This window comes from Pundamilia nyererei, unplaced genomic scaffold (genome assembly GCF_000239375.1).
Source record: "Pundamilia nyererei isolate P.nyererei 1_Seehausen unplaced genomic scaffold, PunNye1.0 scaffold00253, whole genome shotgun sequence".
NCBI lineage: Eukaryota > Metazoa > Chordata > Actinopteri > Cichliformes > Cichlidae > Pundamilia > Pundamilia nyererei.
The window spans coordinates 649,577-668,839 of NW_005187654.1; the positions used below are offsets into that span (position 1 = coordinate 649,577).

Consider the following 19,263-nt stretch of genomic DNA (forward strand, 5'->3'; position numbering starts at 1 on the left):
AATAAGGCTTGTACTATAAAGCACCATGAGCGTTCAAACATAGAAAGTGCTATATAAGTATTAGTCTACTTACAAACTCTTTAAAAACAATTCCAAAGAAAAAATAATTTAATAGGAAATTTTTAAATAACTTTCCTCAAGCCTGTTTTTTTCCCAGTAATACTGCTGATACCTCCTTCAGGTCTTATTAACAACTTTTATAAAGTTGCAGGAAAAACACCAGATGTTACGTGATGAGCTCACCAGAAAATAAACACTGATAACACATTTCTGTATCTGAACATTTTTATGGTTTCCAAAAAAATAAATGAGTACAGTAAAAATAAAAATTTCCTCCAAAAATGCTGCAGTACTGAAACTGGACGGTTAAACTGAAGAATACTCAGGCAGGGATTGGCCGATCACAGTGACATTGGCCAATCCCTGCTCTTCTCTCTTGGCCAGTGGAAGAGTCGGGAAGAAGCTGCATTTACGATGAAACAACAGGAAAGGGAGGAAAATAAAGGGGAACGGGAACATGAAAACACAACTATGAAGAACACTGAATCTCTGTTGTGAAGTCTAAAACTTGGCAAAACCATCACTAACTTTTTACACCTTAAGAGTGACAAGACATACTCAAGGGTAATAAAATTACTTTTTTCTCTTATTCACATGAAGTTAAATCTAAATCCCTTTGAGTTAACATTAGACTGAAGTGGCCGTGTCCCTTTTAGAGCAGACCTCCTCCTAAAAATAAGGCATCTGTAGTGCTATCAACTGAAACAACTGGAACAGGAGGGTCACACATGCATTCAGCGATCACAAACACAGATCTAAGAACGTGGCTGCCATACAGCTGAATTATAAACACTTGTATGACGGCTGGGGGAATTCTCTGTCTGTAACCTCAGGCAAAAAACAAGAACAGGACAATATTTAAAAAGAGTTTCAGAGATATAATGGCAGCACAAGATCATGAAATAACTACGAGGCAAGCCACTGTGTCGCTGCATGTGTGTGTGAAAGGAGCCAAGGAGCAGCGGTAAACAGTGATATGTTCTGAAGGCTGTTTTAGAGGTGGAGAAAGGCAGGAGAGGGGATTCAACAGCAGAAGGGTGGAGGAAGGGAGACTAGTGTGGACCATGGTCAGCCATTTATGTGAAGGTGAGCCCAGCCTCGTTGTAGACCTTGAAGACCTTCTCGATGGCGTTCACATAGGCAGCTGTCCGCAGGTCCAGACCGAGGTTGTACTTGCTCGCTGTTCGCATGATTTGCTACAAAAGAAGATGATGACACAGGTTATACATGCTACACCACCAAGTTCAACATTTCAATGGATGCAGTTTCCTGGTTTAACCTGGTCAGTCAGACATTTAACGTTTAAATAGTGAAAAGTAAAAGGACGTCTTTCAGGACAATATAAAAACTTTAACTATCCTCTTCTCTTCTCAGTCCCTTCCCATCTCCTCCATCAAGAGACTGCATCTCTTGCTTAGGGGTCTAAATGGGTCCACATCAGGGCTGAAACCGGGTTAGATTTATCTCAAAGATTAACATTTATCAGATGTCCACATCATAGCAAGCTGCTGTTTTGTTTTTATGTTTTGTTTGCTTTTTTAAAAACAGGAACTGGCTGGCATATATTTGGTTGAGAAAAACTAAATCTACTGTGTTTACACATCCAGCAAAGGAGTGTTCAAAGTCTTTTCAGTGAGTTTATGCTAGATGGGTAACAGCAGTTCCAACAGTTTAGCCTTGACAGTAACAGTTGAAAAAGTTGAACTAATAACAGAGACCAGGTCGATAGACTGCATGTAATAGTTCCTTAAGATTCTGTCACTGCAGGAATCAGAACAGGCTAGAGTAAGTTGAAGGAAATATAGAAAAGAGTTTATACAGTGTTCAAACTAGTACCTTCATAGAAAGGACTACAAAGCAAATGAGTTTAGACTTTATCCCATCAAAGTCTAATAAAACAGAACGAATATCAAATCAACGTTTAGCACATACTGTTATAAGATTTTGTTCCTGGAGGATCATCTGAACGTCGGCACTTTCCTTCCTAACATTGTTACCTCAGTATAAAGTTCTCTGAGATGATTGTAAAATAAATAAAAGTGTCATCTCACTGGTTATGAAACATGGACTGGAGCACCATAACCACATCTACACCTGCCTCTCCATCACTTTGTTTAGTGCATGCTTTCTGTCTCACATACCTACAGCCCATTTAAAAAAAATAAAATAAAATAAAAATAAAAAAAAGACCACCACTTAATCCCCTTTGCATACTCTTTGGACTGTGGGAAGAAAATAAAGCAGACGGAGAAAACTCAGAGCCACAACGAGAACAAAACATCCACACAGACAGAAAGCTCCTCGTTTGAACCCCCAACATTTCTTCTGTGAATCGACACACAAACTGCTGCACCACCACCCCATCCTGGAGCTCCATTTCAGAAAGCAGGAAATGTGAGAGCTGTGGTTTAAGCACTGATGTCCAATTGACCATAAAACAAGCAAACCATAATTATGTTGTGTGTGTTGTTAAACAGGACTTAATGACACCTAACAGGATGCGCCTGCTTACAAGTGGAAGCATTGTGCCTGATATTTTGTCTACCTGAACCAGTTTTTCAAGGTGCAATTACAGTGATAAGAAGAAATAAAAAATGTTTGAGAACCACACCTCTGACCTTTCCTGCATGATCACTTACCCGAGCAGATCTCTCCATAGTGTAGGCCAATCCAGAGTGAACAATGTCCTTCTCTGAGGCACCCTGTAAAGGACGATTATGTGTTAACCCCACATCAGGCTGAGCGGGACACAATAGTAAAATAGTTCTTGGATTATTAATCAGTTGACAAAGAATAAACATTAGCTGGCCTGATCGCGTTTATTGATTCGAATCAGTTTCATATGGAAGGAAATTCATCACACTGGTACGTGTGGTACTTTTACAACATTTAAACAAGAAATGCATGTGTATGACAGCAGCTGTTACTTACAGCAACCCTGGCCTGGAAGTCAGCAGTAGGTACGACGGGAATGGGTCCTCCCTGCTTGCCAAACTTCCTCTCTAAACTTTCCTGAACAGACACTAAAGGAGAAAACAGTAAAACAAAAATACAAATTAATCACAAATACTACAAATAGCAGTGATAACATGTCTGATTCATTGAGTGTATCATATAATTGGCTGTATGAGAGTGCCAATCAGAAAGTACATGAAGAAAGCAAAAGAGCGACACCAGAAGATAGGTGACCACAGAGTCAGTTGATTTTAAAAAAGGTAAGAAATTTAAGCATTTCTTCTCTAAATTCTTGCTGGCTACACGGTTTCACTCATTTTCCGTTTCTTTTGTTCTTTTTTTTTTGTTGCCCAACAGCAGCAAAAGATACTGCTTGTTTTAAAGAAGCTTATCTATGAGAGCCGTCAGAACGTTGTTACTCAGAATGTTGTAAGTTGTTACTGTTGGGGGAAAGCAGCCTACCCTGGAACCACAAGAAATCAAATCGAGGACAAATTACATCTTAACCACGATGTAAAGGTGTTGTGTTTGTATTTCCTAGCGGAAAGATTTTGATTCAAGATAAAAAAAATAAAAAATAAAAAAAAGGTACACATGATGATTGTAAAGCATTTGAAGAAATTTTTCAGTCTATAAAACCTATTTACTACTCCAGAGAGGAATAAAAACTATAGAGATCTAATTCTGATGCTGTCTTTCCATCTGAATAAAAGGTTTTGGGTCACACGTACACACACACACAAAGAACTTGTACGAGTGATTTATTACGTTTGTTTGTGTTTTATCATTATTTTTCATTCCGATTTGCAGCACGTCTCTAACGAATAAAAGCTGTCCGACAATATAAATACAATCTGCGTCCAGACAAAAGCATGAACTGCAGGTTTGTACTCACTGAGGAGGTGGTAGTTTGAGTCCCTCTCATATTTGAAGGTTAGTCTTCCATAGCTGACATGGTTGAGATTCTTGAGCCACTCGAAATAAGATACCGTCACACCGCCAGCATTCAAGTACATGTCCTGCAAGTAGAAACAGTCTTCACTTCTCTGTATGGATAAGTGCACAGATGAAAAGGTCCTCTGTATGGAAAACATGACTTTTAAAAATCTGATTATATATGTTAAAGGAGAAATTATTTAACAAGCACATATCGAAATTGTATTTTAAAGCAAGAACTAGAAACAACACTTAGTAATACATTCCATCATATTTCTAGTTAGAATTTATATTTACAAATGCATGTTTTCAGTCCCAGTCTATTTGAACATGAGGAAAATATTTTAATTTACAAAGAGTTTAACCCTCAGCAACTTAATGTGCTTTATCGAAACTGTACGAGTGTGCTTTGATTAACCGTATTTGATGGATAGATGCTGGAAACACAAGAAAGTCACCCAATAAACTGTTATCGGTTCCGCTTTGTTTCTTGTGATTTGAGCTCAGAAGGATGGGACTTCATGTCTTATTAACCAAGTCCTAACCAATTCAAATCTCAGACAAAAACATAATTACAAGAATATGTTTAAATAATAAAATAATATGCTATACTAATCTAGATTTGGCCTTTTGTATAAATTTGACGATTTCATTTGCTGTGCTTTGCCCCTTTTTTCTAGGAAAAATGTTTTTTGAGAATGTGAACTGCTGAATGAGCAGAGCAGATTGTTTTTCCTGTTTATTTTTGCTTTTAGACTGTTTATTTCTTGTTACTGTTAAAAAAAAAAAATGAAATGAAAAGATCAGCATGAAAATAAAATGAAATCGATGCTTTTATTCTGTGAACAAAACCTTGTTTAACCTGTCATGCCTAAATCTATTCTACAGTTCAGCTTAATTAAGTCTGAATGTGTATGAATGTGCAATGTGTGCACATGTATTGTCATTCAGGGAATCAAAACACACAAAAAATAATTCACTTTAAACAAACCATAAAACTAGCTTGTATTTCTCTGTGTGTTTGGTGGTGTGTGTGCTTACAGGAATAACCATGACGTTGTTTTCCAGGAAGATTTTATCAGCACCTGGGGTGGTGGGACCATTGGCACCCTCAGCAATGATCTGACAAAAATAAACAAATATACTTAACCACTAGCTGAACTGCTCAACCTTAATCATTTTAATCAAACTGACAGTTTAAAAATCACAGCAGCTTTTGTAATCAGACAAAGAGTTTACCTTGGCCTTGATCTTCGGAGCATTGTTACGTGTGAGCTGCTTTTCTCCAGCTGCAGGAATCAGGATGTGGCAGTCCGCTTCCAAAATGTTCCCCTCATAGGGTTTGGCTCCTGGGAAACCCACGATGGTGCCATGTTGCTGTAGAGATGGATGTTTCAGTGGAGAATGAATAAGTACAATTTTAAAAAAAAATTAATTAATTAATTAAGAAACGACAGAAATGAGGGGAAGACAGCAGTGCTGATACCAGTTTATAATCCTCCAGCTGTTTGGGGTCGATACCATCTGGGTTGTAGATGGCTCCATCAATCTCTCCAATGCCCACACACTTGGCCCCAAACCTGTGCAGGTACCTCATTGAGTGGAGACCCACATTACCAAAGCCCTGTGAAAGTCACAGCACAGTTACAAATAATTATTCCCCTTCTCAATCAACAAACAAAATGATGTTCATTTTTATAAGCTACATACTCTGCTGCCACCATGTGGCCAGATGAGGTTAAGAAGAAAAGAAAATCATCAAATCATTATTTCATTTGACTATGGATGGGTGACAACAGTACAGTATATATGAGATTTGAAATTTCTCTATGCATTCATCTGCACACACTACAAAACAGAACAAAAATGTGAATATATATATTACTAAAACCAGATGCAGCAAGGAAAAGAAAGATAATTAAACACTAATAACCAAGATTCTGTATATCCAACTCCAGAAATTGGGATGTAGAAAGAAGATGACATTGTGTATATAAGTTATAGATAAACCCCAAAGCACAAGTCTCATAGTTTTAAAGCAACAACAAAGTTAATATCGCTAATATCGTTGCTGATATCGCCTTTTGGCCACTAACAGAGCTGCTAGATAAAGACAAGAAGAGAGACAACTTTACAAATGATTTAAAAAAAAAAAAAAAAAAAAAGGAAAGAAAAAGCGAGTAAATATATACCCCTGCTTTCATCTTAATACCACATTAAAGATCTGCTCTGTCCTTTCTCACTAATAAATCTCTAAGAAAATGTAATCTCAGCGCAGCACAGAGTAATCCCCAAACACAGACACGGATTAGCTTTTTGAACATCCACATCATGAATCAGCTGTCGTCACAGCTTCTTCACCTCCTCACCCTATCATCCCTCACTTTAAACCCACTCAGCAGTAATCATCATCCTTCAAAATCTTTGTTTCTTTACAGTCACTGAATCTGAACTATCTGCCACTTTACAAATCTCAGTGAAGCCAGGACATTAAACTTCAAACATAATCTCAAGCAAATACAAGAAGATCCTCAAAAAAACCCCAAAAAAACTGAAATCTGCAAGTCTTGCAGCTAACTTCACGGAGATGGTTAACTAAATGAAATGGATGTAAACACACAGAGCTATTGATCAAGAATATCAGACTGCACTGCTGTCATGAAGAGGGGAAATTACAGAAAGTATTCCAAGAAAACAGCAGACACCACTGCCGAGGGCTTTCCTGCTTAGTTTGCGTCAGTGACACGTGAGGAGCTGCCATGTGACTACTGGAAATGAAACTGCTAAGCAAAATGCTGCTCTTTGACTTTTTATCTCTGCAGGCACACTTCTGCTTTCACATGGTTACAGTTAAAATCAGCACAGCTTTAAAGAAAAGACAAGTTCCTTTTAATCAACACTGCAAATGATTCCAATACTGCATTTCATTGATGAGTTTTCATGCCTGATTCTAAAACATATTAGTTTAAACTCAAACTGTTTTTCACAAAACCAGCTGGAACTTGAGCAGCAGAGCAGCCCAGTTTCTTTAACTGGTTCCTCTCGATGAATCATCCTTTTCCATAAACAAAGAAGGGAAAACTTGAGCTCGCTGCTGCCTGTGCGGTATGAGGAGATCAGGCAAAAACAGATGGCACGGCTCTGATTGAGGCACAGCTTTAAAACCCCTCATCATGACTTCAAATGAAAACTTAAGTCCTGTGACTATCAGGGAGAAAACAGCCGCACAAGAGTCTGCATCACTGAAATCATTCTTCTTTGTTTCTCTTATCAAAGTGTACATGCATCTGTGTACCTGGATAACAAAGGTCTTGTCCTGGAAGCCAGGAGTGAGGCCCAGCATGCTCATGTAAGAAGCCTCATTAATGAAGTTCTCAATGCCATGGAAAACTCCACGACCAGTGGCTGAGATACGCCCGTGGATTCCTCCTTGACTGATAGGTTTTCCTGTCACACATGCATGTGCGTTGATGTCCTGTAAGGAGAAAAAAAAAGAAAAAAGAAATCAGACCACAGCTTAAAACACTACTATGTACACAGCATCTTTGCACACAGATTATTGAAACCTCAGTTGGGCAGTGTTGGAAAAGAAACCGACAAACACAAAAACTTCCAGCCTTATAATGAATAATGTAAACCAAAGAAACCAAGATTTTTTTTAATGAATCAGGTATCTGGTATGTGCCACATACAACCTTATTTAATCAGTAGGTAGGCTAGACCATTACAAGAATTTGCAATAATTTATGCTTAACAAAAAACACCTTGTAGTATTTAAAAAAAAAAAAAAAAAAAAACTAACAATATTTTAAATGTTTATGATTCAAAACACTTGCCTAGATTCAACTATATAATTCCACAAATTTAGACAAACTCTTTAAAGCTGGCACCACCAAAAATGAGCAACCATGCATGAGTAATTTTTTCACTGCAAAGTTCAGACAAAGCCATCCAGTAGGCCAAATGTTTTGCCAAGCCAGAGCCACAGTCTCCAGTGACCATGTCATAAAATGTCATGTGTGGCCCAGGTACCATGACACGTACTACACAAGCTCCTCTTCCCTCAGATACCCAGAGTAGGAATTTGTGACCTACTCCATGGGGGTATCTGGAGCAGAGGTCACATGACTGTGTGAGGCGACCAGAGAGAAGAGTGGAACAGGACCAACACAGTTTTTAAATCATTGATATTCACACATGAATGAGCCAGAAGTGGTGACTGCTGGATATTGACCTTAACTGGAACATAGCACCCATCTCATGAATGTGAGCCAAAAAATGACTACAACACAACCAGCAGGCCAATTTGGTAATGCTGGCATTACAACCTTTGTAGGGAATCTCCCAGTGTGAACTGGATCTATTTGTTTATAAACTAAACACTGATTACATTTAATTATCAGCATTCATTCTTGCACATCCTTTCTTAATTTATGAACATGCATAGCGTGTATCTGTATTATGTACCTGGCTATATTGTTTCATGTTTTTTGCACTTCTCTCAGATCCTGATCTCAATGACACAAACTGTTTTAAGAGTTTAATAATAACAACAACAACAACAACAATAATTTAAAGTAGAAATATGTCTGTTACATGGTTTAAATCCTTAAGTTCTCAGTGTTTCTGGAACACCACTGTGTTCATCAATGTTGCTTGTCTCTTACCAACCAAGTATTAATAGGAAAAAATAAATGTCAAGAATAGACTGAGATATTACTTTTGTGTTTGCTTTTTGGATGTCTGAGGTTATCCTTGAAAGGCATGGATACAAGAGTGTGCACCTAGGAGTGTTCCTGTGGTCAAAATGGCCTGCCATGTTGTGGTTAGTTGTAGATGCTTGCTGTGTGCCATAGTTGTGAGCTTTTTGTTTATTTGTTCGCTTTGTTTGTTTGTCGATTTAAAAATGAAAATAAATCTCATTTAAAAAAAAAAAAAATAGACTGAGATGTGTACTATTAAGCAAGATTAATGGGATAGCAAGAAATGTCAGTTTTCTGTGTCATAAAAGTGTTTTGTTTGTTTTTTTTAACTTGGCAAATCCCTATGGTGACTCATGTGCAGCACATAACCTGGTCTGCAGCAGGCTGCGCTCAAACTTTCGACTGAAAGCACCATGTTTTTTTTCAAATTCTTTTATTTAAAACAATTTTTCCAGTGCAATAATTGTTGGAGGAATACATTTTATATGTGCGAGTTGTATCTCACTGCTGCCAAGTCTCCCTTCCACAGCTGAAATATTTCAGCTATTCTTGACACAGATTAGAAAAATCGATCAGGCCATCACCAAGAATGCCTTCTCAATTATCAAAGTTCGTTCTACTTACTTGTAATAAGTGGCATTCATGAAAAGGCATATAATGCGTGAAATGCTCCTTTTCATGTGAGCATGCACAAAAGTGAGAAGCCCAGCTTATGTCATTAACTAATAACAGCAGTTATTAACTTGTCTGTCATCTGTGGGGGGATTTTCGATCCAGCTAATGCGCAGAGAGCCTGACTGTGTTGAACCTCCTTGGCAGTACAGCCCTCAGGATTATGCAATCAACACTGTTAATAATTTGAAAGGGATTATATTTTTTAACTTTGAAACAATAAGGTGTTGTAAGCAGAGAGAGGGTAAAAGATATGAGTAATATTATGGTCTTTTCTTGCTGCTAATAAGTAAAATATCAGTCAGAGTTCTCTGACAATTATAGTTTTTAGATCAAACCAGTTGTAAACAACACATGATTGCATGTGAAACAATAAACATGGGTAAACATGTTCCATGTTTAATCAAATAAGCCTTGTTTGACAGACTGAGATAGCACAATGATTAGCTGATAACACGAACAGAGGCCTCAGTCTGAAAAGACCCTTTTAAGACATGAGGAATGCTTCTGTGGTCAGCTGGAAAGGGCGAGGCAGGAAACCACTGTTCATGGTTTATGTATGACTCACTCCTTGTTTTTTTAACTTAGCCCATTTTAAAATTTGTGCCAAAACTGCAGCCAAGTCAGACAGACTGGCTATGCCATCTACAAAATAATATATCCATTAAGTCTGAGAACTTACAGTATGTGCAATAGTGTTCGCATACGTGTCGGCAATCCAGGACATTTCCCTCTCGCCTGTGCTCATGTCAGGAGCAGGGACATCGATGCCAGGTCCTGTTGAGCAAAGACAGGAAGGAAAGGAAAGGGAGAGAGAGAGAGAGGTGAAGAGAGTTTAAAAAAAGAAAAAGAGTATAATATCACAAACTCTGAGCACCAGGCTTCATGTCCTTGTGTGACATAACCATGTGCCTCAAAGGGCCTCAAGATGTGAAAACAGCAGCGAGCATGCAGACAGAAAATAACTGAATCTGTCCACTGACAGATAGACAGACAAGTGCTGTAGGCAGATGGTGGGTACCTTTTTACCTCCAAGCTCCACAAGCAGCAACTATTGTTGACTACAGACAGCGTCATATCCCTCAGTAGTAAAGTAAACACATTATGAACATTTTAAATGCATCCAGGTAAGGGTGAATAAACAGGTGGTATAGGGGCCCATTAACCCATGAAACCAGTGAACAAGTTTTCTGTGACTTTGCTCAACATACTAAACACATCTAGGCTAGCTTCCTGGAGAAAGTAAATGAAATTACCATTTTATTCTCTGTGAGGTTGAGTTAAAAAAAAAAAAATTCTGCCAAATGACCAAGTAGTGACAAATATGCATACTTGTTCCCTTGTTTTGACCTTTTTTATAAAAAAATAATAATAATAATAATAATAATCTTAGGTTCTTTAATGTGATCTTAAAAGGCTGATTTTGTCAAAAAGTTTTCCATCAGCTAAACTGGAACGACCTGTCCCAAACAAGAACAATTATGTACCCTCAAGAAACTAACCCAGTATTCTTTCCCCATATACTGTAATTAAGCAGAACATTTTATGTCAATTTGTACTTCCAAACTAAATTAGTTACTTTGCAGATTCTGATTAATAATACATAACCAAAGTTATGATTTACTATTAAAGTATACCTGGCAATATACCCAGCAGTATGTGAAGTTTATGAGCCCAAAAATTAGCCTCAACGTTGCCACCTACTGCCAAGCTTAGTATTTAATTTAAAGTATAAATCTAGAAAAAAAAAAATCAATAAGACGGATTTTGAAATATATTAGTTTTACTTTTGTGACTTTTGATACTTTAGCACCCAAGTTCCAATTTTTAAAATGCCAACTTTTACTCTGTAGGTTATCCCTATGTACTTTAACTTAAGAAAAATATCAGTGTACCTGCATCTTGTCCTGACTATATACTGTAAATATGCATTAGCTAATTTTTTTATGATTTTTTGGCTTCTCCACCTTTATAAATATCAGAACTGAGTTTCCTTAACCATTATTAGTTGTCTGCCCTTTTACTTGACACAGACACACTCTGAAGGACCCCAACCTGAATAAACACCATTAGAAGACTGGAAATGTTTACCTTCATGGGTGCAAGTATTTACCTCTCACTTCTAAAGCCCATTAAACAGTTAAAACAACCAACCACACACTAGAAACTCACCAATGAAGCCCTTCTTGGCCAGCTCAATCGTGAATCTCCTGGTAATCTTCTCCAGCTCATTGTCCTGCAACAAAGTGTGGTTACATTACTTCCAGAAAACTAAACAGTTCATATAAACAAATTCCTATCAAATGTTAAGAAAGATGCGTAAGGCATCTGTGAGGCTTTGTGAGGGTTTTCTCTTCAGTTGACTATAAGCTTAGATGAACAGTTGATGACCTTTAAATAAATGACAGTGCCCTATAATTAAGCAATCAAAGACAACAACAAAAAAAAGAAAAAAGAAAAAGGCTTGTCTCTTTTACCACCTCAAGTTTATTGAGTGATTAATCTCTTATGTTGTTACGAGGGTTTTATTAATTATGTGAGAATAGGCTTGCAATCAGAAGGCTTACAGAGTAATTCTTAGTATTGATCTTGACTCCAGCTTTGGCTCCCCCAAATGGCACGTCTGGAAGATAATAATACAGCTTTATAACCACAAGAAAATGCATACATTACTTTACAAATACACATGAAGACATACAAGATAGAAGCAGGAAAAAAAGAAAACTATTTTTTGGCATTTCCACATAAGTACCAACCTCCTGTACAGTATTAATATGTGTGCAGAGTTCAGGGATGACCTTCTGTAGACTTTGTGGAAGGCTAAGACTTTAATGCTTACCAACAACAGCACATTTGTAGGTCATCAGAGAGGCCAGGGCTTTCACCTCGTCCACAGACACATCTGTACTGTAACGGATACCTGAGGGAAACACACACACAGAGGGAACAATTTGTAACAGGGCCTGTATAGAAAAGCTGAAAATAAAGGTCTCAATGGTTTTCCATGCATAAAATGTAACCTTCCCCCATATTTTCTATGTTTTTATTAGCTCATTAATCAGTTCAAGTGTGTTATATATTGATAGAAGATTGTATATTCAGTCTGTAACCTGGATAAGTCCTTGACTTCAGTCAAACAACCACCTTTCCTTACAAAGGTTTTTCACTGAACTGCCCTTCAAGTATCTGTCTCCCAGCCATAATAATGAATTCTCTGAATTCTCTAAATACTAAGGGAAGGCACTTCAGCGTTTCCTTGATTATTTTCTTTAGCAGAGGATACATTGGACCTTTTTTCCAAAGAAAGGGAGATCATGCCATCTTCACAGTAAAGCACCAAAAAAACCCAAACAAACAAACAAACAAACAAAAAGTCCGGACACATAATTAATACGTTAGTTAAGATTGAATTTGCTATTGCATGGCATGACTTTGAAGCTTCAGTGGTAGGCTATTAAAGGCAGGGATGAAATTACTCTGCTGCAATAAAATATACTTCTTATCAAGCTGTTGCCATATGTGAAGACTGTAAAACAGCTAACAAGTAAGATTATGAGCTACATTAAAATGACAAGTGAATTTAGGGGTTACCATTTTCCAGTAGTTATATTGCCAGCTTTTATAACCATCTTTAATTAGAGACTTCACAAAATTAGAAGTGGACTGGATCACCTCTCAAGCATGAAGTGATAATGAGTGGACATGGACAGTATGGGCAACTAATCTCAATGCGATACCCATTTTATTTCACTTTATAGGGCATCCATTCCCCATCTAAAACCACAGCCTTGGTGGGCATGAAGTCATATTGCTCACTGGTATTTTATTTTACTTTTTTTCTTTAACATGACCTCCATGAAACAACACGATAACAACAAGTTGGTGAAGGTATTTATAATGCACTTTTTATATTCCATTATCAGGACATTGCACTTTCACCACAGCAGCATCAGACCAATAACATCCACTGTCATATCATGAAGCAGCCAGAGTATTCTTGGTCTTAAAGTGTCTCCCCTGTCTGTAGAGGTTAGCAACAGCAAAAGAAAATGAATAACAGAAGGACTGTGAAAAACCAGACTAATAATGACTACAGAAGACCACATGAATGGGGTCAAAGATCGCCAAGTGTGTACGGCAGTCAGGGCAACATTAAAGGGTGGGTGGAGACCAAATGAACCAATCGTAGCCCCCCATTGTGACCCCAGCCCTTCAGCTGGAGTCATATCTTCCTGTTTTCTGGCGTTTACTAGCGTCACCGCAGCAACATGTGCAGCATTACATGAGATCATATAGCATGTCACGCTACCCCCGTCTCATTGGCACAGTGTGTGTGCGCACACACGAGTTAGATGGCAATACCAAAAATAGTGCAGGGTCCAGGGTTAGCTTACACACACAAGCCCAAGGACGAAGCGCACAAAGAGGAGACAGCAGCATGTTTTGTGTGTGCATATCTAGCTATGCTTGTTCAACTGAATACTGAAAACTACAGCACAAGTAAAAGCCCCTCCTACTATGGAATCATCTTACACAGAGGCCCTCCACCACAGACAAACACCACCAAAGCAGTTTTAGCCAGAGTCAAAAGGGAACTCACTAGCATTTTAAGACTTCTCTTAACCAGGTTTGTTCATTTTTGCTTAACAGATGTTCTAAAATGTCAGGAAAATGCATACATTTCTGCCAAAGGCATCATATTCTCATTTTCTTTAGAGTGCATTTGTTACATACACAACAAATCCCACCAAATAATCATTAGGAAGCAGGAAACATCCTCCACTTCACTGGATTACGGAATTTTATCCGTACATACTAGTATTTTCATTACTGCAGTTAGAGCTTCTGCTTTCTTTTCTGTTCTGGCAATACTGCATTAAACTATAGTGAATGGAAAAAGGAGGTACTAAAAACATTTAAAAACAAAGCTCTGTGTTTCAGAGCATTGCCCCTGCTCTTATTTTCCATTCATCCAAAGATCAGCTGAATTACCACAGCCAGCAAAGGACAATTGTATGTTTACTGATCAAATTAAAAAAAAGGAGGGGAAAAAAAGCCTGACTACCAAACCATCCCCCATCCAACCATCTTTTCCCCACCCAACCAACAGAGACCCACAGCAACAAGTACCAAAACAGACTGTAAACACATTCCTCTAAAATGGGTGGGCAGATTTTTGAGTTTTCTCTCAAAGTTAAACTTCCTTCAGCACTCAAACTAATGGCTCTCTCTTGTCCAAACAAAAGTGCCAATTATCTAACATTAGATTTTTTTTTAAATGTTATTTTTAGACTGCAAAATTCTTTGCCATAAATATATTTAAATAGTACTATAACCTGTACATTGGAATTCTTTTTTTAAAACCAGGTTGTTTTCTGTCTCAAACTGGGGAGAAACTGCACGTATTTACATCATTAGTTCCCATACAGTGGAGATAAAGAGTTGGTGTTTCTTGATTTAATAAATGCATTTCCATGTTACTTTATTTGTTGACTGTATTATAACTAAGAAAACTACTATTTATGGTGTTAAAAGCTCGGCTAATTATTTTTCAATTTTTCCTCAAGAAATATCAACAGACTTGAAATGATAAGGGACACACTTATTAACTTTCAGTCCTTCAAACATCAGGACACTGAATAGACCCATTTAAAGGAATTTGGACAGCTGTAAGCAGATATTTTTATCAAGGTGTAATTCACAAGTCTCTTAGTGTTTGAAGTGTAAATTTGTCAGAGAAAGCCTCTGATTAGGAACGGAGGACTGTGACACAATTTTGTGTTGTTAAATGTGCATTTTAATGAAACTGGTTCTACTTAATGTCTACAAGTTTTTATGCAGTATCAGATGTCCTCTGTATCTCCATTTTTTTCACAATGTTGCACAGTTCACATGTGACAACAGTGACATGAAATAACCTACAAATGTATTACACTTCTGCACAAAAAAGGAGAACAATGGGAATCACTATGCAGACTATACAAAATTTCAGTAGCCTTCTTCAGTTTTGCATGCACATTCACACAGACAACACTTCTTGCATTCACATATCCAGTTAAAGGCAGTGTGGTCCAGCCTGGCAGCTGTCAGTCTATGTGGCTCTCAAAAGGGGGAAGATGAGCACAACATGCACACTCAGACAGCCTTTGCACTTTGTAGTTTGATCTGAATACAGCAAAAGCTTCATACACTACATCAATGATTAAGCCATTGAAAGATAACAACTTCAAACCATATTCAGACCATTATCCATGGGACTGTCATGAAGGACCAATGCTTCAAGCTATTTCAAATCTGTAACAACTGCATATGACGGCTAAACCAATATAAGATCATAAACTGGGCCTGATAAGAAATAAGTTTAAATGATGTACTTTATTCTACTCATTTCATTTTTACGGGCTCAAAATGACAATTTCTGGACATTAGAAAATTAAATATGTGTTTTATACTGAAGTTAATTAAACCCCACTTAAAAAACAGACAGGTGGGTTTCCCTTGTTAAAAACCCAGAACCAACCCAGTGGTAGGCCTTTAATAGCGTACCACTAAAAAGTGGGGAGACGCCCAGGCCCCTTTTTTGATATGCTGGGTGTAGAAATCACTCTTCTTCTCTTGAAAGTGAAACTAGGTGGTTGTTGCTTTGTGGTCATCAAAGTGCCAAATATGCATTTTAAAAACTCAGCAGCAATGCCACTTCCCAAACTCAGTTACTCCAAATTCCACAACTTTTGCTGTGAGCAACTTCATGTATCAACTGTTCTTTTTCTGTATACATCTGCCAACCAAAAGAAAAATGCAGCTAACCAAGTTACAGCTCAGCTGTAGGGGGCTGTTGCCATTAAACGTTTATAAGCTGTCACTACCATGTACCTGTCAGTGGTACATGGAGACTTTCTTATATGCCTGAAAGGTGTAGTTGAATAGAAATAAATTGTTCCTACATAAAACTGCTCACAATAAGAGCTGTATATTTTATTTTGATTAGTCATGTCATTATATTTGGGAAGAGATATTGCCGTTTTCATTTATTTATTTATTTATTTTTTCTTTTAAATGGGACAGTTTGATCGGCAGGTAAATGCCATTTATTTTCCACTCTACCTACAAAACTGGGTAACACACCAAATAAAGAAAAACCGAAAAAATAAATAAATAAATACATCTGATTTTGTGTCAGTTACACATTTTTTTATTACTACTATTGCAACTACACAAAAGTAATGAATAAGATTTAAATTTACTATATTACTAAATATTAAAGGGTGTTACTGAGTAATTAGAGTAGTTAAACAAGTAGTCGCAAGTAGCAAATAGTTAAACAGATTGGTTTCTTGTGTAGCGCAAACTACAATCAGCTAATTTGTAGGTGTTAATTATCTGGTTGGTTCTGTGGCTGCAAAAGTGCCTTACTGCAACAGTATATAATGAGAGATTAACGATATCTCACATGGATGAATAAAGTTTGTCTTACACAAAATTAAATACAAGTTGGCCTTGTCCACAAAAGACTAGAGATAGATCAATAGATGAATAAATATACTTTACACACATTCACGTGTACACCTTTGTGGTGAACTGTGCCCTGTTACTGTTACTGTAACTATAAGCTATTAGTCCAGCATGATCATGGCTTTAGATTTTCAGGAATAATGCTACTGTGAAGGGCAGTTCATGCAAGACTGTTCTGATTTGTCTTTGGATCGGGGAGATACTCGTGATGCTGGACAAGCTTATTGATTTTGAACGTCCCTATATTGCTTCTGAGTGCTGGTTCCTGCCTGGACAGGCAGTAGTGCTATAAATTCATAAATGGGTTATATTACCGTTAAGTGGTTTGTCGGGTGGGTGGTGGTGGGTGAAACATATTTCATGTGGGTGCCACACTGACTCATCTAGGCAGATAGTTTACCAACCTTTTTTTTTTTAATTCTTTTGTACAGGGCTCAGTGGCAACATGCAATGACCATGTCTTGAACAGAAATAGGTCTCCCCTACGATGGAGCTGTGTTCACTACATTAAGCAGCTGCCGTGGAAAGGTTTCACAGTGTCATTACCAGGCTAGTGTCTCTCCACACAACTGAAACTTGCCCTTTGTCTAGTCAGCAAATGAAATGCATGTCTTCTTTCTTCAGAGAATTCCTCTTCTCTATAACACCCTCCCCCATCTGTCACACTGACAAATAGGATGCCTAGAAACACAGCCACCCCCTCCTAAATTTTAATGCCTCATCTTTTCTTATATACATTGAAACCTTCTGTTCACAGTTTACCCAGGGTGAGTCGCAGCAGTAGCCGATTGAGGCTTCTGGTTTTGAACCTTGAACTATATACTCAAGAGCAAATGCAATAGTATACCATGTTTTTGCAGTAGTTTTAGGTGGATCTTAATGTAGACTTTGTCCTGTTTTCCTGTGTTTTGTGCTGCACATGGGGAGATGTCAGCATAAAATTATGTATGACACCTGATGCCAGTAGGTCTGTTTTCTCCATAACATTTAGAGTGAGAATGTGCTTTAACTCTTGATCAAACCACAGGCTGACAAACTTAGTATGCATGCATAACTACCTTAAAAATTGAAGTTTTTTAAGACTGGACAAAGTATGGGTAACTGCTAGTTTGCAAGCTAACCAACTAGAGCAGATACAGGTGAGGAGGAAGGTCACTGTTGTTGTGACACATAATAAACAAACATAGGAAACATGATGCTAATTTAGCAGTAAAACGTCTAAGGTTCAATTACTGGAGTAATTCGTGTTTTTAGTTTATTTTATGCTTTTTCAAAGCAAGCTAGCATTGCTGCTAAATAGTGCTAAAAAGCTGGCTAAAGCTAGCTGTCAAACGGGTTGGTGGAGGTGGTTTGGCTCAGTTCTTACCCCCTTTGCACGGTGTCCTGTGCTGGCTGTGTTGGGCGCGGTAGCCCTCCACCACCTCCCACTCTCCGTTATCCCTCTTGATGGGGAAAGACACGCTCAGGACGTGATTACAGGGCTTGATGATGCGCAGGATGCCCCGCACACGGTTCCGCTTCTGCTCTGGGCTCTCCCTAGTCTTCAGATCCTCCACCAGCTTGTCCTCTACGATAGCGGCCCCGCGGTCGAAGAAGCCCTCGACCATCCTGAAGAAGTTAGGGTCGTCGGGCTGGTTTGCTGCGTCGGCATAGCGACGGACCCTCATCAGGGAAGAGGACGCCGGGAGAGCGGAATCCACGCACCCCGAGGCCAGGGCACTACCCGCAGAGCGGCTCAGCAGCTCCCCGAAATACCGATACATGACTGAAACTAGCTAACCGTGTGAACAAACTAAAGAAAAGGAAACTAAACAACAACAAGGACAATGGGGGTGACGACAGGAAAAGGGGTTAGAATGAGAGACACAAAAGCTCTTCACCGTGTCCCGTCCTCTGGCCGAGTGGGAAATGGCATGTCGTGTCAGTTTGCTTTAAAAGGCAGCGCGAGCCGACCACACCAACTGAGGCTCTCCCAGACGCACGCGGAAGAGGAGGGCCTACATGGGTACGCGCAATTGCCAAACCGTTAAGAGTGCGCGCTCCCGGGTTTGAACCGTTGTTTTATATTTCCAGTGAAAAGAAAAGGTCCGGGCACAAATAACCGGCACGAGCCTCCTCTTTCTCTCTTGAGTAATCAGGCATATAGATCGGTGCAAAATTATATCTAATATAAAACATAAACTGGTTTTCATCAGGATAATGTCATATTCAGTGCTGTCAGAAACTATTCTGCCGCTGCTTAATTTCTTTCTTGAAGTTAAAGACAGTGTTTATGATTCAGCAATAAGAAAGAGAGTGGGGAGTGTTAGCATCCATGGGGAGAATTCCAATGAGAAAGCCACCATTGACCAAAATAAACACAATCTGTCAAATGCCAGACGAGGGATTCTTGGCATCCTGATGATCCCCAGAACGATAGGGAAAA

At 38.4% G+C, this 19,263-nt stretch overlaps 1 protein-coding gene across 1 annotated transcript; it reads right to left on the minus strand.

Moving 5' to 3' along the window:
* Positions 1-267: 267 nt before the first annotated feature.
* Positions 268-18,861, minus strand: glud1b (glutamate dehydrogenase 1b). The gene is made up of 13 exons (XM_005749724.2): positions 18,205-18,861; positions 12,166-12,246; positions 11,894-11,949; positions 11,499-11,562; positions 10,009-10,103; positions 7,247-7,426; positions 5,438-5,575; positions 5,191-5,328; positions 4,993-5,073; positions 3,911-4,034; positions 2,992-3,083; positions 2,700-2,762; positions 268-1,256 (listed from the first exon to the last, which is right to left on the minus strand). The coding sequence occupies exons 1-13, from the start codon at positions 18,599-18,601 to the stop codon at positions 1,137-1,139; spliced, it is 1,629 nt and encodes a 542-aa protein (XP_005749781.1). The 5' UTR covers positions 18,602-18,861; the 3' UTR covers positions 268-1,136.
* Positions 18,862-19,263: the final 402 nt, after the last annotated feature.

Coding starts and splice junctions, on each gene's coding strand:
- glud1b (XM_005749724.2), bottom strand. CDS start 18,601: ATGTATCGGTATTTCGGGGAGCTGCTGAGCCGCTCTGCGGGTAGTGCC. Junction 12,247..18,204: donor CAGGACACCGTGCAAAGGGG/GTAAGAACTGAG, acceptor TGTTTCCCTCAG/GTATCCGTTACAGTACAGAT. Junction 4,035..4,992: donor ACAACGTCATGGTTATTCCT/GTAAGCACACAC, acceptor TTCTACTTGCAG/GACATGTACTTGAATGCTGG.